The 24,720-nt window shown below is 48.1% G+C and overlaps 1 protein-coding gene across 5 annotated transcripts in view; it reads left to right on the top strand.

Annotated features, from left to right (window-relative positions):
• LOC135912549 (ABC transporter G family member 20-like) overlaps nucleotides 1–24,720 on the top strand; it is a 157,394-nt gene that overhangs the window by 115,462 nt on the left and 17,212 nt on the right. For 2 of the 5 annotated variants that reach the window (XM_065445026.1, XM_065445016.1), the window contains 4 exons: nucleotides 2,266–2,378; nucleotides 6,276–6,346; nucleotides 9,854–9,942; nucleotides 14,511–14,687. In XM_065445026.1, the coding sequence (XP_065301098.1) occupies nucleotides 2,266–2,378; nucleotides 6,276–6,346; nucleotides 9,854–9,942; nucleotides 14,511–14,687 (450 nt within the window). The remainder of the gene's footprint in view (nucleotides 1–2,265; nucleotides 2,379–6,275; nucleotides 6,347–9,853; nucleotides 9,943–14,510; nucleotides 14,688–24,720) is intronic. The other 3 variants (XM_065445044.1, XM_065445035.1, XM_065445053.1) reach the window with 2 other exon arrangements.

Genomic DNA, 24,720 nt, shown 5'->3' with positions numbered 1-24,720 from the left:
AAGAATTCATGCTATCGCTGTATTGAGCTGAAATTGGTTGTTGTTTTACAGACAACGTAAACACGAATATATTTCATTGTCTCTTGCACAAAGAAAGAAAAATCAGTCACTTTAGCATACCCCTAAGAGGGTGAAGACAAAAGCCTGCGCGCTCAAGAGACATCCATTAAATTACATTCGCCTTACAACGCGTTGTAGCTTCTTATTGTTCTCTCCCATTAAAGGTCGTGGGTTCGAGTGTTTTAACAAACGTCGCCCTAATGAATGCGACAGGTTGTGGCTTCGACTCCCACCAAAGGTCGTGGGTTCGAATGCCCTATTTAACTCTATATAAAAAAAACTGTGCCTTATTTTTGGCACGATTAGCGGCATCGATGTGGCAGCGATCTGGAAGACGACGACGACGAACGCGTGCGCAGTGGCACCAGCGCACCGATTATCGGTACCTCACAACGCGACCTTGAAACATAGAGATCTAAGGTTTTTGCCTTGAAAACGTGTGAGTGAATAAGCGTTATTTCGGACACCAAGCTATTGATGCCCGAAGGCGGGCGGCCACCCTATCCCAGGTAGACGCATGGCTTCCTGCCGATAGCCTAGCCCCGCTCGCCATCCGTAGCTGGTACTTGGGTTAGTCAGCTGGGCCTCCCGTCTTTTGTAGGTGTTTGGATGGGCGTTGCCCGCGGGTTCTTTTTGCATTCCCAGACCGTATGGTAAACGGTGTTTGGTGTATTGCAGAACTGGCAGTCTCTTGTAAATGTTGGGGGGTACACCGCGTGTCGGCGCAGTATGACGGCTTCTTCTCTGCTAAGCCTGCAGTGTGGTAGCGGGAATTTCCGCTTGTTCTTCGTAGGATGTTCCAGCATGTTGTAGTATTTGTATCCTTTCGTCTTGGTCTGACGGTAGACGATGTCGTGGTGGGGTTGCCCGGCGTACCAGTTCTCAGGCGATGACACGAGCCGCTTCGCTTCTTACCAAGGATTCGTGTAGCGAGGTTCAGACAACGCAGGTTTGAGGGATTTCTTGGTTCTTGATGTTGACTGCGGTCTTGCTAATACTTCCTGCCCGGAAATGGCGACAGGCTGCCTGCGAATTTATGACGACCATGACCGGCACGTCGCATCGGCATGTCCATACGGCCATTGCTATGGCGACCTGTTCGGCTACCTTAATGTCCCTAGTAGCCACTGATGCAGCAGCTATCTCTTAGTTCTGCTTGTTGGTTACGCCGGCAACATATCTGCCTGCCTTGTATCTTTCGGCGTCCGTGTACCATTGCTGTGCTCGCCTAGCATTTTTTTTTGTGGCGTGGTGGCTCTCGTTGTCTCTTTGTCGTAATCTGGGTGCACCTTTCTTGGTACGGGTTCTACCTGTGTCCTTCGGAGGCACGTGTTGTGGGCTGTTGTTTCCTTCCTCTAGAGGGTATAGAAGTCTTCTAAGGAGAGTTCTACTGGCAGTGGTAAGCTTTAGTTTTTCGACTTGGCTCGTCATGTGAGCCTCCGCCAATTTTTACCAGGTATTATGTACTCCTAGTTTTAGCAGTTTTTAATTCGACGTGGTGGAGAGAAAGAAAGAAGTAATAAAAGAAGCGGTTAGGTGGATTCCACTGCGAGAACCACACAGAGTGGGCGTCCATCATATTTAGTGAAAATGCATGCGTCATGTGTAAAGGGTTTTCTGCTTGCGCATTCATATAGAAAACGAAGACATTTCGTCCAGCCGCTTCGTATGCGCTCTTCCTTTCTACCTGAGCCCCGGTTTACGCTGAAAAGCAAGGAGACGGCACATCCGCTGCCCCGCCTGTAGAACGCGAGAAATTTGTCCCGCCGTGGCGCGAGGGCGTACTGCACAAGTCGAAGCGAATGCTGAGAGCGCCTACTTCTTTAATTCGTCACCGGAAACACTCATATGCCGCATAACCATCAGAATTGTTTTTCCCCTGTGTGCATTTGCTGTCTAAAACACATTTGTGAGAAGCTTCTTAGGCATTTCACAATTTCCGTAGCTTTTGACATCTTTGCATCTTGTACACGAGTGCATTTTTGTTTGTGTTACGTTATGAACTATTTCACCTCGTTCCCCCTTAAAAATGCGATGTGAGGATGTAGGTAAATACACGAATAACCCCCGGATCACGTGGTCACATATGAGATTCTACATGAAGACCCGTAGCGCTCCCGTAAATCGCATGGGCACATCGGGCGTGAGAGTTGTGCGCTCTGCGAGTTTTCTCAATGGTGAGTGATCCGCTGTCCAACGGCGCAGACTACACGATCCGCAACGCCATCATCAAGGAGCTGCATCGCGCCAACGACCAGGTGTTACAATTCGCCACCAGGACGTTGATCAACCGGAGCCTCTCCATCGAGATGCTCAAGGCAAGCATCCACTTGCCATTGCGGTTACGTACCCTGGTCGTGGTATGCAAAAGACAGAGAAACGAGGGCGCTTTTATCACCGCGCATGCCATCCTAAATAATGCCGGCCGCATTCATATGTACATATTTTTGCCAGCCTTGTGCATTCTTTTGCTCCGCGTCACTTCTGATTGAGTGCGTAATGTGGGCTGCAAGTTCAGTGCAGTATGTAGAGTTTGCCATCGTGGCCCGTTCCCGCAGCTGATTTTTTTTCAGCCACAATAGGCATAGTGCATCTTGCCACGGAGTTTTCGCTCTCTAAAGGGAAATACGGCTCTGAATCGCCTCATACCTGTGAGAATCACGTTGCACTGATGTATCGTGGTTAGCGCTTGAAATTTCTCGCGACTTATTGGCGTGGTACGTTGCAGCTCCCTTCGCCGTTCTTTCTGTTTGAACGTTATCGCACGCTGGCTTCGAGACATTCATATGGAGGAGTTAATAGAGGAGTGAAGTGTTCAATAGACTCAAATAAAACATATTTATTAGCGTCATTTTGAGCCTGTACGTGAATCTTGCCATATATTCTGTGCGTCGGTCTCCCAATGCAGATCCCGTTTTCTAAGCAGCACTTACTGTGCGTAACGCGTAACTGATTATGCTCGATTTCGAAAACGGCTGCACGCGAAGATAAAATGGTCCCTGTCGAATCTGGGGACGTATTCTGAAACGTTCGCCGCGGCGAACTTTTCGCACTGGCCACGCCTCCGCCGTAGCGGCGCGCTCTCAATGGCTGCTTTGACAAAACCGGAAATTCAGGTGGCGCAAGTGCATTTCCGGTTTTGTCAAAGCAGCCATTCAGCGCGCGCCGCTACGGCGGAGGCGTGGCCAGTGCGAAAAGTTCGCCGCGGCGAACGTTTCAGAATACGTCCCCTGGACAGCACTTTCTCATTAGCAGTCTTAAGCCAGTTTTCAGCGCTGTGTGCCTGCTAAACAATTATTTACCTAAGATGTTCCGAAAGCAATTAAATGGCGAAAATTGGGCTTACTGACATTTATTGCTGCCATATGCAAAAATGAGCTTCAATAGCGTTGATATAGCAATCCATCAGGCCACTTGTTGCCAGAAAGACAAATATTAGGTAAATCCGTGACCTGCGCATCATTTTCATGATATGTAGACAATCATAACTGGCAGCGCACGCTAGCAATGTAGTGCCACAGTTATCTCTCGTATTTGAAGTATAAGACACTGTGCTTTCCCAGAGGTCACAATTCAACGAAGCCTTTGTTGCATCTTAGAAAACTGAAGGACTGCTTCCGCAGGAGGAGCATGCGACGATAACTTAATAGATGGCGCAGATATCCCCGTTGAACTAGACCTTCTGTTATATATAGGAGATCACGGGAGTCCTCGCCCAGATATGTTACCTTATCATGTGTAGAGACTCCGCGTTGAATTAAGATAGCGTCATTTGAACTGAAAAGAGGACAAGTGAAGAAGCAATAGGGCGCGCGTAGCTGTCTTAACAACTTGCTTAATTCATGAAAGGAGGGATTGCATAAATTGGTACGATAAGGTGAGAAATGCAATAAAATACAAAACTGTAATGAATATGGAAAAAAAAATGAAACCTCTAACTTAACTGGCGAACCTAAGCAGAGAGAAGTATTACTAGGATGGAAGATCTACACCTGCTTTGTACCTTTTTTTTAAAGTTCAAATAGAAGGCTTCACTTAGACGACTGGACGCTCTAGTGATGAAAACTCGCGCTATTTCTCGTGTTGTGCCCTGACTGCGCTCACAAATACCCCATCGGAGGACGGTAAGAACGAGGACAATAAGGGGGGGGGGAGGCGGGAGGGAGTGCGGCCCTTAGTTATAACCACCGTACGTGGCCAACGCGAAGATAATCGTCTTTGTTAAACCTCTTGAAATACGAATTGCGGAGGTTGTGCTTACCGGGTGCAGGAGTTGTTTGAGGGCTAAATGTGAAAACACTCGTGTACTTAGATTTAGGTACACTTTAAAGAACCCCAGGTGGTGCAAATTTCCCGAGCCCCCCACTACGGCTTGCCTCACAATCAGAAAATGCTTTTGGCACGTAAAAACCCATAATTTAATTAATTTAAATTTAAGTTATTTGAGCGCAGGACGACGACTTCACAAATAGCAACGCTCTCTCAGGTGAGAATTGATATATCTGTTGTATTTTTTACATTTGTTGCATTTACTGCTGTTTGTTAAGGCTGTTGAACATAAGCATCTGTAGCCTCAGTTACCGATTGTGCATGGTTTCGATAACGGCTGCACGCGAAGATCAAATGGTGCCTGTCGATTCTGGGCAGCACTTTCCCAATAGCATTCTTAAGCGAGTTTTCAGCGCTGTGTGGCTGCTAGTTAGTATCCCTCTCAGTGACGCTGCCCATACATAGCAGCGTAGGAGATTTATGTTGCGAACTAGGTATTCCGCATTGAAGAGAGGCTTGGCCGAATAGTTCACAGGAAGCCACTATTTTGGCCACGGGGTCCTTATGGAAGCAAGTAAATCTGTTAATTGGGGGTGGCACCTAGTGAAATCGGGCCTAGCAGGCTTGGCTGCCGGCTCTGCGACTTGAAGCAGCTGCTCGGCGGTGGCCACAATTGGCTTTTCAGGTTTCTCGCTCACTCCATCTGCTGGAGAAACTTAACCGCGTGATTGGAGACTCACAACTGGCAGCAGTTATTTCTATTTGTCACACTTAATTGGCTCTAGAGTGCTCTCTCTTTCACACACAGTCAAAACAAGGAAAGGATTTAGCGACATTTCAGATAGTGGTGATGTCCGAATCGCTGTCTAAGACAACCCACTAGGAAAACGTTCGGCTTTATCTCCAGTGTCAGAATGGAAGCTGATATCTTGGAATAAATGTGCTAGATTGGTGGCGGAGTGGTCGGCAAGGGCAAAGCTAAATGCGCAAGCCGTCTAAATGGGAACGTTAGTGTCTATGCAGATTGAAAGCCTTGTCCTCGAACACCTTCGAGCACGCAGTATATGCACATTTCGTATATGTTCATTATTATGAATTGTTGCCATACCGACGTCACTGATGCCGCCATAATCGCGAATGGTGCTAGCTAACAATGTCACTGGCCGGCTCTTACGTTTACTCAGTATCATTGATGAGAAAATAATGGCAACTCCGCTCCATTGCTACCTTGACTCATTTACTGTGATAAGCTGTAACAGAACATGTCTTCGCTGCTGTTCTGATATCAGTGCCTGCTTCTGCAGGCTCTGCTTCTTCAATTTTCGTTTTCGAAATACTCCCAGTTGCTCCGCATCGGTTTTCTTACGTTTTATGGCCGAGCGTTGTATAAATCATCAGTTAGTCTATGCGATTCATGTCATTTACGATTTTGTAAAACTGTTAAAAATTTGTAACTCATACCTTAGGAACTCCGACTCTATTCTAAATGGCTACCGGTTCTTCTTCCAGTATTTCTTCGCGTTCGTTCATCACAGAGATTGAAAGTTGGCGGAACAGCGTGACGTAAAGCTTCCCTAAGTATTTTACTTGCAGAAAAATCCGGCTACCTATTGCACTTAAGCACTTATAACAGTAAAACATGTTTCGAAGAACGTGCATTATTAATAGCACCGGCACAGAGAACTGACAGGAGCGGCAGTACCTGTGTTCCACATTTACCTGATATGTTAGGGCTGCTTCGCTCATTTGCACCAGAGAGTACCTGAGCATGTCATAGGCGAATAAACGCTATGGTGTATCCTAAAACGTGACAGCGCATGCGCAGGCTCTCCCATTGCGGCAGTTGCCGCGTGACGTCGACGCGGCGAAGTTTTGCGTCTCAACTGCTTCGTTTTTATCCTTCCTGTGCCTCTCCTGTGACGACGTTATGCCTTACCGGCGCGCAGATTTCCGATCCGTTCTACCAAGCCTTCGACTTCACTTTCCGGGAATTCATGAGCCCCGGAATTATCGCCTGGTAAGCCTGCACCTGACATGTTGGCCGTCCAGCGTGCCTGAGTGTATCGCATTAGAAAAAAAATACAGCACCGATTATTATTAGGATATAATGGTGAGCTTTCTCGTGGGTGTAATTTGTTCGCCTACACTACATTCTAGGCAGGCACGGCGCCCAGCGGGAGAAAGGTAGTTCAAGTGAGAGCTCAGAATGAGAGCTCTACTTTCATGACACACACACACGCACACGCACACGCACACACACGCGCGCGCGCGCGCGCGCACGCATAACATAAACAAGAAAGACGAAACGACAAGGACAAAAAATCGCTTGCAACTGCTCCCGTCACTTTTTCAGTGTCCTCGATGCCTTTCGTTTCAGTCCTGCGTTCTTAAGCGCTATATATATGGTGGTTCAATATTATTTATTAAGCCCACTCAAGTTTCTTTATTCTTTTTTAGATGTCCTGTGTTTTAATAAAAATAAAGAGGCATGGAAAATAGATATTTGCAAAATGTGCACAGCAGCGCTAAATCCACGTGTAAAAATAACAATCCTTTTGGTATAGTGGTAGTACTAGCAGGGCATCGAATCGAAAACAGTACCAGTGTCGGTCTTTGCTAGCGTTCAACGTACTTCGTTTTTGTGTCGGTTTAGTTCCTCTTTGCAGAAGATAAAAATTTAATGCTTCGTGACCTAGCGCAGCACAGTTCACTTCATTGCAACCATCACAGGTGGTTGAGAGGTGACACTTTGCTAACGCGAATGCTACCGATTTCTCCGTATGCGGCAAGTTTCTGTCAGGAAGACGCAGAGCTGGACTAACTGGCACGTGTGACACAGCTGATATTTTTACAGAATATTTTTTTGTCGTGTAGGCAGAGCAAGTGCCAGTTTGTTATTAAGTAACTGAGAAGCAAAATCGAGCCGTAAATTTTTGTGACGCGATTCAAGTGTTGGAATACTATTAGACCTCATTAGTACAGTTGCAGAGTCGAAGGCTGAAAATTTGTTGTAAAGAAACCGTATAGCGTGTCTTTGGATTCGTTCAAGTTTATTTACGTTACGTTGAGTGTAGGGATCCCAGATAACAGGGTCGTATTCGAGCTTCGGTAGAATTAATCAGTAATAACCGAGCAGTTTAACAGAGAATGGTGCATGTTTAAGCTTGTATTTGAGAAATCTCAATTTACGGAAGGCAGAGAAAGATATGTATTTTGCATATGAAGGTATCAGGACAGGTTGCTGCAAAGGGTGGCACCTACATATTTATAGTTAGTAACTTGTTTAAATGCAGAAAAGCCTAGCATATAATGTATAGAGATATGTTTTCTTGCGGCAAATGGAAAGAAAAAACGCTGTTTTCAGCATGCAAAGTCATGCCCCACTGAGTGCACCAATAGAACCATTTTCCTGAGGCTATCATTCAGGTCACCTTGGTCACTAGTGTGGGTCATTTCTTTAAACACGACACAATCATCTGGTGGCATAGATGATCTGTGCTACTGAGAAAAAGAGAAGAAACTTATACATTCATAATATATGAAGATGACAGGTTTCATGCATCGTTGTTTTTCATTATAAAAACCCGCGCGCATGTGTGATCGCCTGATAAATAATATCATACTGTTTACAAATGCAACGCAGTTTCCAAATAACATTGTTAGAACTAAAGCATTGTGCTGTCCAGCTTCGTCTCTATCTTTGTATTTTACTTTATGCGCTCTTGGCTTTCTCATTGCAATATATCTATTCTTGCGGTGCAGGTACATTAAAATTTGTCCCGATGTTCGTTTTCTTTATGTATGGGACTTTTGTGAATAGTTTCGGAGTAATTGAGGTCACCTGTCCCCAGTTTTGCTTTCAACATATTAAAGTCCCTCTCTCTTCCTCTCTTTCCCAAGCGCAATGAAGTTCATTCGCGTCATTTCAGTAGCTGCCTAATGAGAGCCATTTTACTTTTCACGTATAAGGCATCAGGTGAATCGGAAGTCGGAAACTAAATAATGATTACCTTTAAAAATCTATTTATTAACTTGTCTTCTTTAGCGGAACGGTGCGCCACAGGATGAGGGCCGACTTGTTTTGATTTTTCAAATGAGAATCAGTTAACGATTGAAAAATATTGTACTACGCGGTGCTCCGATTTCAGAAGCCACCGCTGCGTGCAATACTGAATAGCCCGGCGGAACCTACGTTTCCTGTGATGAATGCGTTCACAAGCACTTAACAACGCCAGTATGTCATTTACAATTACACCATATTGCGATATGTAGAGGCTGCTCAGTGACATTCGGGTGTTATTCTTTTTTATCACGCGAATACGATCTGTGCACACACACACACAAAAATTTATTTTCTACGTCGGGCCTAGCGCTCTGCAGTGCTTGTGATGGCAGAATATCTAGTCTGTCGCGAATCACGCGCAAGGTGACTTACCTTTCATGAGATATTTTTCGCTGTCACGTATACTGTTCCAATGCTTGCGACGCCTGATTATAGTAGTTTTTTGCTCATGAACACCCTGGACAAGGTCCCTGCGATTTGGCTACACGTTCTGCACTAATGGCATCGCGGTACAGTGCTGGGGCTGCATCAGTGCAGTGCCAGTTCAGAGAATTCAAGTGCAGTACCTGCTCTATCGTTGCACGTTTTCTGCGAAAAGGATGAGAAAAGCGGAAGCCGTGTTATCTGCTCGGTGCATTGCACGAGTTCAGCGCATTGTGTCGTAGCGTCTGCCGTTGGCGCCAAATCGTTCTACGGGCGCTCTTACGAGTTTTGGTGTGGCTCCTCGCGGGTCGAGGTATGTTTTGCTTACAACTACGCTTTGCTCAAAGTTTGACTTCTGTGCGGACACACTTCTGCAGTTTGGAACCAGTTCCCATCAATTTAGTGCGGGGCTGTGGTGAACCATTACGACAAATTCGCACGTAGCAAAGGAGTGGTATTTTGTTTTCCCTATCGCGCTAATCGTTCTTTGTGATAGTACTGCGTCGTAACAACGAAATGCTCGGCCTGGATGCTGTTTTAGTCAAAGAACGCGTTTGTAGCAATTTAACAACCGAAAGCCATTTAACACGTCACATGACTTTATTAAACTACCCTTACAACCATTCAGACATCGAACTTGCACCTCACATTCTTAAGCCAGCTGCAGGAGCGACCAAAGCGGGAGACATTTACGTTCGCGCACCATTATTAAACTCGCTGTGCCTTGTCTGCTGCTTAGAGCTTACACGATGCCTGCACATCCAAAGTAGCGCGTGCAGGAGAACCATGCACTTGTGCAAAACTGGCCTTGTACGAAGTAAAGTCGAAGATCGCGAAGCACGAAAAGCGCGCTGACCTATACAAAATCGAGGAGAAACGCGCTGCATTCCCTGAATTAGTGCGAAAAGTGTAGCCAGCTGGAAGATACCAATAGTGATGTGCACGCCTGCAGCGTCCGACTCTATTATGCTTCGCGAAGCCTGCCCAAAGTACCACGTTCTCGGCAGCCGACATTTCTCGCGCGTGTCCTACGCGCAGCACCCTGTTCGCACTGTCCATCACGCTCACGGCACTGCTGTTGGTCAGCGAGGACCAGGGAGGGATTCAAGGCCGGTGCGCCGTCGCAGGTGAGTCACGTGATGCGCGCTTTCGGGCCGCGATCGGCATGCCAAGCCGTGGTCTGTGACTTCGCGTCCCTGCCCATTGCGCTGTTCTTGACGGACTTGACGCTACGCAACAAAAGAAGCCGAGACAAGAGGAACATACTTTGCTTGAAACAGGCGCACACTGTGATCCGTAACGAAGCGCCCTTTAGAATTTAACTGAACGCTGTCCGGTAAGAACACGAATAAAACGAGAATAACACTAGACGCACGGACCTGTATTCCGAAACTCTATTTCAATCCGTAATATTAATCCGTAAATTTCGAAGTTATGTGTAATCGGCCCACCAACTATACAACAGCTCAAAGTATGCAAGCGATGGCACAAATCAAACTTTCGAGCGCCGCTTTGTTACGTTTACTTGAATTCGGCTTCCAGAGCGAGAAGTTGGACGTGCTTGTTTCAGAGCGAGATAATGTGGCAACCCCCGCATACAAAGGTGGCCGTTTTCCTCGTGCGAAGAAGCCTCGCGTGATGTAAGCGAACCCGCGTCAATAGCGTCGTCAGGTCTGGGAGAAAGCGGGATCGCGGCCTGGTCGCGGGAAGACACTGTCAGCGCGCTGAAATATCCGCCGCCTCACGTTCTCCTGCGCGTGGATATTCCGCGTATTTCCGCGGCAGACGCCGTCGCTGACTACTCGAGGTGACAAGTCGGAAACCATCTCAATCTAGCAAACTTCTATTCATGATTCTAGCTAATTGCACGCCCCGTAGCAGCCGCGCCGAGAACCAGCCGATCTAGGCTCAGCCTCAGGCTCTCACATTACAGCGTGCTCTGCAACGTTTCCTCGTAGTTCTCAAATCGCCGTGATACCGCCGCACAAAAGCCCGAAAAAGAAAAAAAAAGACAGATGTCGAAAGAGTTTTGCTCTGTACTATTACGCGTGTCATCGCGGTGAAAAGGCGGCGATGTATGATTTAATCGTTTCCCTAAAGAAGCAGATGACGCGCATCGGAGACCTTCATGGAGAGCGCGAGTGGCCTGATCGGTCGCTCACGTATATCTACGCTTAACCATAACCAGACAAACAAAAAGCGAATATCGCTCTAACCAAGTGTAAAAGATTTTAAACATTTAGAGAAACAATGTGTTCACGATTACGCTCCTGCTAAAAAATTTTCATCAGTAGCAAAGTAGAATACACTTCGCCATTGCCATATTAGTTCTGTAGCTCTGTGCCACCAGAAGGCTGCACCGTGCAGACCGTTCACGTTTGCACATCCGTTCATCCCGTGAAACGATCGAGCGCAGTACACTGGAGCTTGCGTTTACGTGAATACCGGACATGCGAAACACTGTTGTGGCAGTAATTAATCCTCCAGCGTAAAGTGACGCCCGCGAACGCGCAAATTATGGCGCCAATCAGATACCGACAGTGGAATATGCTGCAGCCAGTCCGCTCGTCTAGAGGGACACGATGTCGCAGCTTGACATGTTGCCAGTCGCTGCGTTTGCAGCCAGCCTGCAACGTAACGAGGACGAACCATGGTGCTCGCGAAAAGAAAAATCGAGACCAACGCTGACCGCGGAGCGCTCGTCAACACCGAGCACGTTGTAACACAAGCACACGACCCTTGCTGTGTGCCGGAAGTCTCGAGCGTAGTGGTCAATTGTCCGTGTGCATTCTCCTTACGTTACTCTCTTCCTCATAGAAACAAATTGACTAACATTCCAATTATTACGAAGAACATTTGTTCGCCGTTAAGTTGGGAATATTATCGATGACGCGTCCTGGGTAGCCACTCGGACAGCTCACCTTACCGGCGTCATATCGTAACTTCGCGTCACTTGGTCAAGGGCGGCTGAATATTAAGCCGAGTTGCGTGCCGCGATCGGTAGGGGTGTACTTTTTTAAAGCTTTATAATAAATTACACGCTTTGCGCGGAGCACTTAGGTGCGTCAATTAACGATCGAGAGACCTACCCTAACGACTGAGTACGTTTGTACAAAATCGTCAAAATCGTTTCAGGGTTCCCTTAAAGGTCGAAAACAGTAAAGTATCGTAACTGTAGCAGTGGAGCAACGCCGCGAACAAGTGCTCGCACCTTTTGTAGGCCCGTTACACACACACAGTTCCCCTTTTTAAGCTCCGAATCGCTTGAAATGCTCCTTGTCATTAAAAAAGACTAATGCGGCTCGCTAGACGAGCAGGCTGGACATTTGCATGCACGGCGCAACTATTATCGCTGTTTCTTCGTTGATATCCTTGAGGCCGATCAAACTACGGTAATCGGCAGCAACGGCCCTGCCGGATTCGAAGAAATACCTTCCTGCTACGCCACAAACGAGAAACTTGAGCATAGCACATACACCACCAAGCGAAAGAGCCGAAAGCCGAAAGCCGAAAGAGCGAAAGAGCCAGTGATCTCCCGTACAGCCACCTGGCGTGCTCGAAATATGAGTAGCAAAAGCAATCCATACTTTTTGAAGGTACTTGGGTTTGTCATCGTAATTTCTCGCACTTGTACCGAACTCCGGTTGTCGAGCAGGCTCGCGGCAACTGGGATGCGCAGAGTGTCGGGGCGTGTCGCCATCGGCATCCCCGTGCATTACAGATATGACATCGCTAGCATGGCTAGGATGTATCGAAGGGTTGGACTCATACGGGATTTGGAACTTAGTGCGTGCAATGTGAGCAAAATTGGAGAGCTTTAGAGGGAACAATTGTTACGTGGACATGACGACGAAGAGGTCGTGAAATACGAAGTGCTAACCGAGTAGGGTGTCAATTCCTTTCGTATTGCTATTCTGGGCGCACGTCATAAAGTATACTTTTAACCGTATTTATCTATACCCACTACTAACAAAGAAAAAAAAACTTCTGTGTTAGAGGTGGGCATAGTCCTCACCGAGCTGCAGAAAAGCAGAAGATATGTACTCTTTAGCGCTGTCTACCAAGTCGCACGAGCGGAGGTGGTTACTCAGAAATCGAAGCACCAATCGGCGCTTTCACGTTCACCCCTGCTTTTACATGCGAAGAATTTATTGGCTAGCATTCGCCACTTAGACAGTATCTATCTGTCTATGTAGCAGCCTACGTCGTGGTGCTCTCATGGTCATTCCGTTAACTTGATATTTACCAAAATTGGCACAGTGCGACAACAGTGCACAACGAACATTATTGATCGGTCGTGACATGAATATCATGACATGTGTGTCACGTAAATCATGAAACAGCCGCCTGCTTCTTGGTGTTCTCATGGTCGTATCGTTTACTTGGTGTGTACGACTATTGACATAGTATGACAAGAGTGTATGACGAACATGAACGATAGGTCATGGCATGAACGTCATGAGATGCTTTCCATGTAGGTCCTGAAACAGCCGCCTACGTCTTGGTGCCCTCATGGTCGTTTCATTAACTTGGCATGTACCACAATTGGAATACTACGACAAAAGTGCATGACAAACATAAATGATGGGTCATGACACGAATGTCACATGACATGCGTGTCGCGTAGGTCATGAAACAGCCGTCTACGTCTTGGTATCTACCAACGTTTGCATTGTATGACAAGAGTGTATGATGAACATAAATAATTGGTCAAGACATGAATATCATGACATGTGTGTCATGTATGTCATGAAACAGCCTCCTATGTCTTGGTGCTCTTACAGCCATTTCGTTAACTGTACCAAAATTGGCATAGTGTGACAAGAGTGTATTGCGAACATAAATGATGTGTCATGACATGAATGTCCTGAAATGCGCGTCATGTAGGTCATGAAACAGCCACCTATGTCTTGGTATGTACAAAAATTGGCATAGTATGACAAGAGTGTGTGACGAACATAAATGGTATGTCATGAGGTGCGTGTCATGCAAGCCATTAAACATCCGCCTAGGTCTTGGTGCTCTCATGGTGGTTTCGTTCACTTGGTAGGGTACCCGCACGCTGCTTCGCATAACATCAATTTCCACAGGACTTGGGACCTGCCGGCTTTCTACTTGACAGGTATTTCGAAAGACGTTATGGTATGAGTATTGGCGCACTGTTAGAATGGTTCCTTTAAGTACTCGTCATCTTCAAAAAGTATAAGCAGCGGTTGCTGTGAAGCATGGTATTGCACTGTACCTGTTGTTTTTCGTAGATTTATAGAATCTTTAGTTTGTCTTGAAAAAGAAGTCTTGTCATCCATCCAGGAACAGCAGAAAGCTACAGAGGGAACCCGTACCGCTTTTCCAGAAAGAAAAAAAAAACATCACAGTTGAAGAAAGATCCGTACTGGCCCGGTGATCGAAAGCGAAACCAACTTGACAATATTTTACTGATACCAACTTGACAATTAGGATGTGACAATTTGTTCCTTCGTGAAGCTGCCTTAATCTTGCGGATTGCGGCAGAACTTATTTGCCATTTCAATGTTAGTCTTTTTAACTTTTTTTTATTTTATACACAGTTGTTTCCTGTGATCGCTCGTGTTTGCTGCACTAAATATGTTTAATCGCCATTGACTTGTTTCGTGAGACTCCCTAATGAAACCAGCGAATGCATCGCCCTGTGTCGTTGTCTCTGTGCGCAACGCAGGGTTGAGCACCACCGAGGTGATAATAGGCCACGCGCTGGTGCAGACGGCGCTCGCGTACGTGCAGACTGTGTTCATGCTCGTCGTGTTCGTCAGCGTTTTCGACACACCCGTACGCGGCTCCATCTTCGTGGCCTTTATTATTCCCGTCTTCATGGCGTTCACCGGCATGAATTTCGGTGAGTGAATGACGCGCAACAACCAGTGTGGGATCATTGCGTGGTACACGTGCGACGCATCAGATGAATGCCGCGTATGGTGCTCTTCATATTCTAGAACGAATCCTGGATTCACGTGGGCCCGTAAACCTCACTGCCGCGCTCGTCTATGTAGGCGCAACTTGCACTGCCATATTCACGCGTGCCCTCTCTCTGCCTTTCTGCAATTTAAGAAAAGAACAAGGGGAACCTAGAGACTTTTCTTTAAAGCGATAGGTTGCTTTGGCTCTCTCGCTGAATTTCGTAGTCGTTCGTAGTGGATTTTTTCTAAGTGCATGAGCATGCCTCTCATTGGATGATACACGTGGAGTAGGAGTATGCGATTTCGGGGAGGAAAGGGCGCTGTTTTCCGCAGCCCTTTGGGAACACAGCAAAGAAGACAGAGGAGGTCGTCGTGGTCACATAACCTATAGCTGCAGGTGCATGCAGGCGGCGCGTTGACAGTTTAGGCACCAGTCCCGTGCCGCTCCAGGAACCTAAGTAGATGCTTGAAGGCGGAGCTGCGGTGCCCTCCGGGCACCAGGAGTTGTGGCGCCGAGTCCGCAGAAAGGCCCAGTCGTTGAAACCATGGGAGACTGAATGCCCCTGCTTAGAGCACAGCAGAATGCGAATCAAGTGTCACGCAGTGTAGGGAGAGGAGAAAAAAGCAGCTGAGAGGCCATTGTCACGTGATGTCGCAAGGAGAAAAGCCACGAGACGTTCATCTGAGGGATCGCCAGCTGTTTGTGCGCAGGCGCGACTAAGAGCGGGCGCGAGAGAGAAAATCTGGGGGCTTTTGCTGCCTAGGCACTACGGAGGAGGTTTCTTATCGCGTATGATATGTATGCGTTTGTCCCCTAGGCATGTAGGCATTGCGGAGTAGGGTCGAGTTTGTTTACGCTCCGACGCTGGCTGCCCGCGCAATGAGGCAGTGGGCAGCGCTGTGTCTGAAGGTACGTCGGACAGACTTTCTCGCACCAGCGGCACTGGTGCCGAGTCAGTCATGCCGGATTAAACCTGTATTGCCCCTTACGGCGCTGTACCTTCAAGAAAAACAAAACAAAAACATCACTGATTTTTCCAGGGGAGCAGTAGGAGCCATAGTACAGGTCCGGCCTGCTCTCCTGATGCAGTATTTTCGCTCTTGGCAGGCTGCTCGTATGCTGCTGTCCGCGATTTTTCAGGAGCATCTTTAGTGGTCCCCTTTGAGTGAAATAAACGCAAACCACATTAGCAACCGCGGTTGAACGCCGCTGCCTGATCTCACGCCGTGAGGATTATTGGCTCTGCGTTTCGCCCACGTTAGGTTAGGTTATCTTAGGCTTAGGTTACATTAGGATAGGTTACGTTAGCGCAAAATGCGTTAGGGTGGCGCGGCGTATTCTCACAGCGGTTACGCCGTAAGGATTAGTGTCTTTTCGTTTCGGCCGCGTTTGCTTAGGTTAGCGTTAGGTTAGGTTAGTATAAGAGGCGTTAGGTTAGCGCGACGTATTCTCATAGCGGTTGCAGGGCATCAAGCGTCACTGGCGGCCTTTCAGCCACTTGCGTTCAAACGTGGTTGCTAAGGCACTCTCACTTCTAGATTTTCAATATATGCGCCGGCCTCTACTACGGTCCCTACTGATCCCACGGAAACATCTGTGATGTTAATTCCAAGGTATTTGGCCGTAAGGGGCGGGAAACAGCGCCGACACAGAGGTCGCCAATAGGGGAGTCAGTTCCCGCTGCTGCACGTATTTCACCGCGCCGGCAGCCACCGTCCGAGCGCAAACAAACTCGACCCCGCTCCGCAATGCCGGCACTCCTAGGGGCAAACGCATACAACACGCGCTAAAAACTTCCTCCGTAGTGCCTGGGAAGAGTGATATACATTAAGGAGCAAAAGCCCTTAAATTTTCTCACTCGCGGCCGCTCCCGGCCACGGCGGCCGCATTTCGATGGGGGCGAAATGCGAAAACACCCGTGTACTTAGATTTAGGTGCGCGTTAAACAACCCCAGGTGGTCGAAATTTCCGGAGTCCTCTACTACGGCGTGCCTCATAATCAGAAAGTGGTTTTGGCACGTAAAACCCCATAATTTTTTTTCTCACTCACGACCGCTTTTCCTCGCGCCTGCGCACAAATGTCGGGCGAGCCCTCAAATGAACGTGCGCGAGTAAGAGCGGGTGCGAGAGAGAAAATGTGGGTGCTTTTGCTCCTCAAATATATCACTCTGCCTAAGCACTACGCAGGAGTTTCTTAGCGCATGTTCTATGCGTTTGTCCCTAGGCGTGCCGGCATTGCGGAGTGGGATCGAGTTTGTTTACGTTCCGACGCTGGCTGTCGGCGCGGTGCAACAGGTGATATCACCGCAAATGTTTGCGCGAGAGCAGTAGGGACCGTGGAAGAGGCCGGTACACACACCCCTGAATTGGTTCTGGTTACTGAGGAAGCCGCACAAAACAAACAGCTGGTAGAGAGCGTTGCCGCTCTTAGCTCCGCCATGACTGCAGTTATGTCACACATTGGATTAACCGCGGCACAACCCCAATCCCGACCTTAACCTCACCTTCAGCCTCAGGCGGTAACACCGGCTGAACCAACGCCAGAACCAAAAATTCTGCGCGACTCTGTGGCTCAACGCGCTCCCGGAGTGCTTACAAGAACACCTAGCACGGCTACACCGTGCACGGAACCACACAAACAAATGTGATGGCCAATGTACCATTCGTAATCTGGCAGTGGAATTGCAGAGGTCGCCGCCCTCAACGTTGGTCTCTGGAATACGCGCTTTGAAATTACCAAACCAAACTTAACATAGTTGCCCTCCAGGAAACTGGGATAGCGACGAAACTATCAGGTTTTGCGGCTTATAACGAACTTACCGCTCCAGACATTTCTCCGGCCTCGGCGATCATGGTGAAGAGAAATCTGGCCACCAAACAATTAATCCTAGAATTCACGGCGATGTCATACACATTCGTTGAAATCCTGCCAAAACGACAATCCGACCAAACACTCTACACTCTGAATGTTTATAGCCCCTCTAGGGATAAAAGCGTAGCAGTAGCTACACTAATAGGCAAAGCATATAAAGCTGCAAGGCATGCACAACTCGTGCTGCTTGGATATTTTGATGCGCAGCATTCGTCTTGTCAAAATGTCCATCAAAAAATGTCAAAAGAAGGGCATTAAACTCTGAGAGACTACTAAAGACCTCAGTTTTACTCTTCTGGTTGACCCTGAAAGACCAACCCGCATAGATAATAGCGTGAGTCCAAACACCTTGCCTGATTTGACCTTCACCAGGAACATAGACAATGTCATCTGAGAGAATACCGAACTAAACGTTGGGAGCGATCATTACATTCTCTACATTACGGTACCCTCCAGAGGCTGCAAGCGAAATAAGCTAAAAATTTTAATAGTGGATATCCACTCTTATCAAAGACGCAGCTAACTCAGCCACGGAGGTAGACCAGGAGAAGGACGGCCAGGCTCCTGACGCTAAATTGGTCCACCTGGGGTCTGCGCAGCAGAGCTTGCAGAAGCGCTGGCTCGCGCAGAAACAACCGTAGCCTATACGCACACGCATCGCGCAACTCGAACGGGATATCGATAAATACTCACGACAGCATAATCAGGAACAATGGCATCAGCTATGCGACCGCTTTAACGGCCAGTTTGGGTGCAAAAACATCTGGTTCCTGCTTAAACACCTACTTGACCCCAGTCAGACTAAAACACCCCAAGATGCACCCCAAGAGAACCTTCAGAGGAACATACACTCTTTCCCAGGAAATAATGATGCCATTTTTGAAGCTCTTAAAATCCGCTACTTTAATACAAGCACCGACATTCGCCTACCCGTAGCTTATACCGAGAAGGGAAACAGGGCACTAGACAGCGAAATTATGGAATCTGAAATATGTGCTGTCCTAAAGAACACCGAAACTACAGCGTTGACTGGCGAGGACCGCATCACGAATAATTTGCTACGGAACCTAGACGATCAGTCGGTTACCGAAATCACCAACTTTTTCAACATCCATTGGAAATAGGGAACTGTACCAACCAGCTGGAAACATCCAAACGTGATTTCCATACCCAAACAAGGCAAGAGGCTGGAGCTGGAGAATCTCCACCCCATCTCCTTAACCTTTTGCCTGGGGAAGGTTATGGAACACGTCATTGTTAGCAGGCTAAACGAGTACACTGAGAGCAATGAGCTACTGTCCCATACGGTGATAGGCTTCAGACCAAATCTGTCCACACAAGGCATTATGTGGAAAATTCAACAAGATCATTCTTGCACCCGGGTCCTAGAAGAGAGCCACCGGTACAATTCGAGGGCTGGACGTGAGTAAAGCGTTTGACACTTTGTCACCCGCATCAATACACACAAATCTAGGCCAAATGAATGCGGGAAGCGCACTTATATCTATATTACAAGCTTTCTCAAGGATCGCACTGCAGTAATACATTTTGGGGACATTAAAAGCGGACAATGTCACTTAGGTAAAAGGGGCACCCTTCCTTTTCAATGTGACCATGCGAAATCTGCCCCCTTCATTGGAAAACCTTCCGCATATCCAGCACTTCATCTGTGCTATCACCACCTGGACCAATAGCGGTTCCGATGGAGAAATCACGGAAGCATTAAAAGCGGCCGCGGATACCGCACATTTTCTGCGACAAGATGGTCTCGCGTGCTCCCCGACAAAATCCGAGCTTCTCGTCTTCCGAGATAAATCGACCAAACCCACCACCGAAAGGGACGCCTCCTCACCTATACGAGTCAACATGGCAGACGGCCCAGTTCCGCCCGTACTGACAATAAGATTCCTGTGAATGCTAATTCAGCATAACACCCATAATTCTGGGGCAATGGCCCGATTAAAGACGACAGCCCGCCAAATGTGTGGCTTACTCAGACGAGTAGCCACACGAACGACACCATGGTATGGAGGCCGATCTCTGTCACCTGACGCAGGCTTTCCTGGTCAGCCGCATTGTGTATTCTTACCCGTATACTACCGCCTGCGCCTTTGTGACAAGGAAAAAGTTAGCAGTGTCATTCACACAGCTCATAAAGCAGCCCTCGGTCTCCTGAGGAATGTGAATACTGAACCATTACTTGAGCTAGGTATGTACAATACCCTAGACGAACTCATGGAAGCCCATAAAGCAGCCCAACGTGAACGACTCTCCAGCACCGCAACTGGCAGAATCATTCTGAGTAAACTGGGGCTGAGTCCCTTTATAGATTCAGCAGGACGAAACACACTGCTCGGTGCGGTCAAACGTCGTTTGGTTACAAAGCCGTTACCCAAGAACATGCTTCCTGGGAGACTCGACAAGAGGCATTCTGCCAGAGCCAAGGCCATTTAGGAAATGTACCAAAGCAACCAACACACCGCATTCGTCGATGCAGCCAAGCGAAATCCCCAAAGTTAAGTAGTGAGTGTCGTGACCGGAGAGGGAAGTATCCTCAATGTCACGACCATAAAAGTACTGCCCACCGTGGAAGTGGAAGAGACTGCCATTGCTTTGGTCATCACGAATCCCTCCGTGCAAACCGTCATAAGCGACTCCGAAAGGGCAATCGTCAACTTTTCGAGAGGCAGCATAGGCGTCTGCGCGACGCGACTCCTATACGAGACTTCACAAGTGAAAATACTGTTGAACTCGTATGAGTCCTGGCCCATTCGGGGAATCAAGGTAATGAGGAAGTTCACTGGGTAGCCCGAGGTCTAATTCACAGGGAGGTGTGCCCCTCAGACTCGGATTCCATGGATGAGGCATCGACGACATACCACGAAATAACAAACTACTACAAGCACCAAAGGCGAATCTATCCGCCTCGAAACGCAAGCCTCACATGAGCACAACCCTCGATCCTGCGTCGAATCCAAACTAATTCTTTCCTCAGCTCACATTGGGTGGCCATAATTACCAACGGGCGATGGGACTCAATATGTCAAAACTGCACAAATCAAACATCGGCTACCCAAAATCAAATTCTTTATGGTTGCAAGAGCGAAACCCCTCCCAGCTCGCTCCTGCCAGCTCCCTCATAACAGACGTGCTGCATAACAGCTGCTGAGAACGCAGATAAAAAACTACAAAATGCTCTCGTTGCCTGGGCCGAAAGGGTCGCTCCTCGTGAGGGGCCATCCTGGGACTCGGGTCTGCCAGATCTTACCTGAGCAGAATTTTAATAAAGTTGTTACCACTACCTTTGCGGAGGGGGATCGAGTTTGTTTACGCTCCGACGCTGGCGGCCGGCACAGTGCAACAGGTGATACCGTCGCAGATGTTTCCGCGGTAGCAGTAGGGCCCGTGGAAGAGGCCGGCCCACATATATTGGAAATCTAGAAGGCAACGCCTCAGCAACTGCGGTTGAACGCCAGTAGCTGAAAGGGCGACGGTGATGTTCGACGCCCCTGTAACCGCTATGAGAATACGCCGCACCCCACTAAAGCGTTTTACGCTGATCTAACCTAACGTTAACCTAACCTAAGGAGGCCGAGACAAAAAGGCAGCAATGCTCACGACGTAACTGTTTTGAGAATACGCTGCGTGCCGCCCTGACGGCTTTTACGCTAACCCAGCCTAACGTGACGTTAGCCTAACCTAACGTAACCCAACGTAAGCTAACGCTAACCTAACCTAAAAGAACATAACGTGGCCTAGACGCAAAGACAATAATCCGCGTAGCGCAACTGCTCTGAGAATACACCGTGCCATCCTAACGCCTTTTACGCTAACCTAACGTAACCTAAGCTAACCTAAGCCTAAGTTAACCTAACCAAAACGCAAAGCCAAAAATCCTCACGGTGTGACATTAGGAAATCGCGTTAAACCGTGGTTGTTAAGGCACTGTGCGTTTATTTCACTCAAAGGGGACCACGCAAAAATTATCCTGAAAAGTCCAGGGAAGTAGGCCCGATCGCTACTACGGTCCCTGTCGCTTCCCTGGAAGAATCAATTAACGCTTTTTTTTTTAAGGTAGAGTGATGTAAGGCACGATAAAGATATAATCCGCCATGACTGACTCAGCACCAGCGCCGCACGCGTGAGAAAGTCTATCCGACGCACCTTCACACACAGGGATTACCTAATGGGGCGTCCCTGCTCGCTGCTTCACCTGTTTCACCATGCCGGCAGCGAGCGTCCGAGCGTAAACAAACTCGACCCACCTCGGCCATGCCGGCACGCCTAGGGACAAACGCCCGCAAGGCGCACAAAGAAACCTCCACCGTAGTGTCTAGGCAGAGTCACATATTCAAGGAGCAAAGGTCCCCAGATTTTTCATCTCGTACCCACTCTTACTCGCGCCTGAGCAGAAAGGTCGAGCGCCGCGATAGACGCCACGCCCCACTGTATCTACTAGCACTTGTAAAAATGTAGCCCGGGTGGGGAGCGGCGGCGACAGCCTCTTGTTGCAGTTGCGTCAGTGCGTTCCTCACGCCATCTGCTTCCCTGATGTGCGTCGCGATCGTACCTCCTTCGCCTTTGGCGTTGTTTGTATAATGGTGCCTTCTTAAGACACACTTAGTCCTTCTACCAAAGAAGAAGCTTCGTGAAAAAGCAACTCGTCTTCCTTATGTTGCTAAGGCTGAGGCTAAAGGGCATAGGGGGAGGCCTTGACAAGGAACGTGGGCTGCCCATGAATGAACACGAGGACCAGCCTCTGCTACACCGTAGACATCTTCGCGCACATCAAGTAGGTGTGGGTGATGAAGGAAAGAAGTGCGAAAGTCTGGTGACGAAGACTATGTGAGAAATAGCAAACGCGGGATTCTCGTCACCGTTATCGCGATCGTCCGCAAGGCTTGATAGTGCCTCATAGTTCCATAAAACCGGAAAAGAAGCGTTCGTTACCAACAAGAACTGTGTGTATTTTTAAAGAAGTGCTATCATGACATTTTCGACTATTCATTTTTTTTCATTAAAGGGACTCTATACAGAAACACTAAATCAGTTTAGATATATAAACTATTTGTTATAAACATTACCTTCATTAATATCGTGATGAAGCAATGATTATCATAACAGAAAATCAAGGTCGAAGCTCCAGTTATTGAAATTCGCGCCGAAAGCACATGGTCTTCACCTGACTAAGGCGCCACGGTTTTCAAAGCATCTTGTAATATTCGAGCCTCTGTGGCTCACTAGAAGTTCTTGAAGCTAGCCAGATACAGTCTATGATCTTTTAAGAATACAATGCAGTCAATCTTTGCCGGTTGACTAAGCACCGCCGTCAGAACCCATGACGTCACGGCGAGCTGATGTACGAAGCGGCGTCGCCACCCACCATGGATTTTTTTTCCTGTCTTACAAAGCCCCTCTTGCGGTTAGATGTTGCAGAACTCACCAGCACAGATCAGATTATTTTGGGGGGGGCCGAATCTTATAGCGGTTCGGAAGGGGAACTCTTCACTTGGCCTCACCTGATTGGTCAAAATTAATCGGAACAGCGTAGATCTCTGCTGCCGACGCTGTTTACACAAGTCGCTCTCGCAATCACATTGTTGGCTGGTAGAAGGCCTGGGTCAGCTTTCCCGTCACCTGTGGTTCAATGCCAATGCCAAGGAGATATTTGTGTGGTGAGATCGAATTCCCAGTGCTATCGTCAGCGTGAATAGCTCGCAGATCGCCGTTCAGCAATCAGATGGGTCCAACTATAGGCTGGTCCAGCGCTTCCTTCCTTCGGTTGATAAAACTACACAGTCGGTACGGGAAGATATTGTGGAGATCTCTTTTTTGGCTGCCCATTTTGCTCTAGTTCAGGAGTACCGCATTTTCGTCCTCAATTTCACGGCACAGCGCGCATCGTCAGCACCACGCTGTTCGATTTTACTTCGCGCAGACCAATGCAGGGCGCGTATATTGCAATGTTCAATTTCAAGTTCCATTGTTTCTATCACGCTACGCACCGTGAGGCAGATCGCCGCGATAGCTGCAGTGCGGCGGCGAGCGAGTCATGTTCGAGCCGATGACGAAGGCGAAATAAGAAGGAAAATTGATATTGGGGGCGAGCTCCACCACTGGAAAAGCTGGCGCCACTGTCGGCGTGGCGTGGCATGAGGGATCGCATGGACACAGCGGCCACATCGGCTGCTTCGGAAACTCAGTAAAGTGTAAACTTGGGCTAGTTGGTGAGTGATCATCAGACCTTGCTGGTGAAGCAGCGCAGTGACACGGACACAGTGAAGACACACAAGAAAATACGACACTGTGTCGTCTTTTCTTGTGTGTCTTCACTGCGTCCGTGTCAGTGCGCTGCTTCACCAGCAAGGTACGATGCTTCAGAAGCGCCGAAGCTAGCTGAAAACGAATGTTTAAAGTCCCACTTGCGCTGCGCTTCTGATTAAGTGGTGAGGCTTTGCCGCCTTGGGTGTCTGCTTGGCATTTGAATGCACTATAATAGGAGTGGCTGCCTTTGGAGGCGTGCAGCATGGTAAGCACGGTGCCGCAGTGTCCGACGTACGCAACGGAGCCCGCTGTCAGCCGTATTCGCATGTAGCCACAGGACAAGAAGCTGCGTGAAGCTTGGCTCACGAAACTTAGAACCGGCAAACAGCCGTCGGCTACAACTCAGGTATGCAGCAAGCACAGACGCGAAGAAGATTTCAGCTACGGCGCGCCGGGACTTCGACGTTCGGTGAGTAGCACAAAACGCGGACTGAGACGCTCGCCCGCTCCCGCTGCCCGGCTAAAGTCATCACGGTTTGGTCTAGGAACTTGTTGATGCTAGATACTGGCAAGTTCACTGGGATGGAAAGGGAGCGCTGAGAAGCGCACAAAAGAAAGGCATGGCATATGGTCATGTTTGTGTTGTGATTTAATGCACTGGATTACGAAAAAGAAACAGCGGGATATCGCATGCTGAGAAGACCGATAAGCATACAGTGCGACGCAACTTGAGAAATAATATAGAAACATCCAAGAATTTAGAAGAAAAAAGAAAGATTGAATCATCGCGACGGCATATCACAGTCGCCTTAGGCGTCGAAGTCTCTATAGAGAA

This window comes from Dermacentor albipictus, chromosome 1 (genome assembly GCF_038994185.2).
Source record: "Dermacentor albipictus isolate Rhodes 1998 colony chromosome 1, USDA_Dalb.pri_finalv2, whole genome shotgun sequence".
NCBI lineage: Eukaryota > Metazoa > Arthropoda > Arachnida > Ixodida > Ixodidae > Dermacentor > Dermacentor albipictus.
Note: the sequence above shows the minus strand (reverse complement) of the source record. Positions and strands in the feature narration are given on the sequence as shown.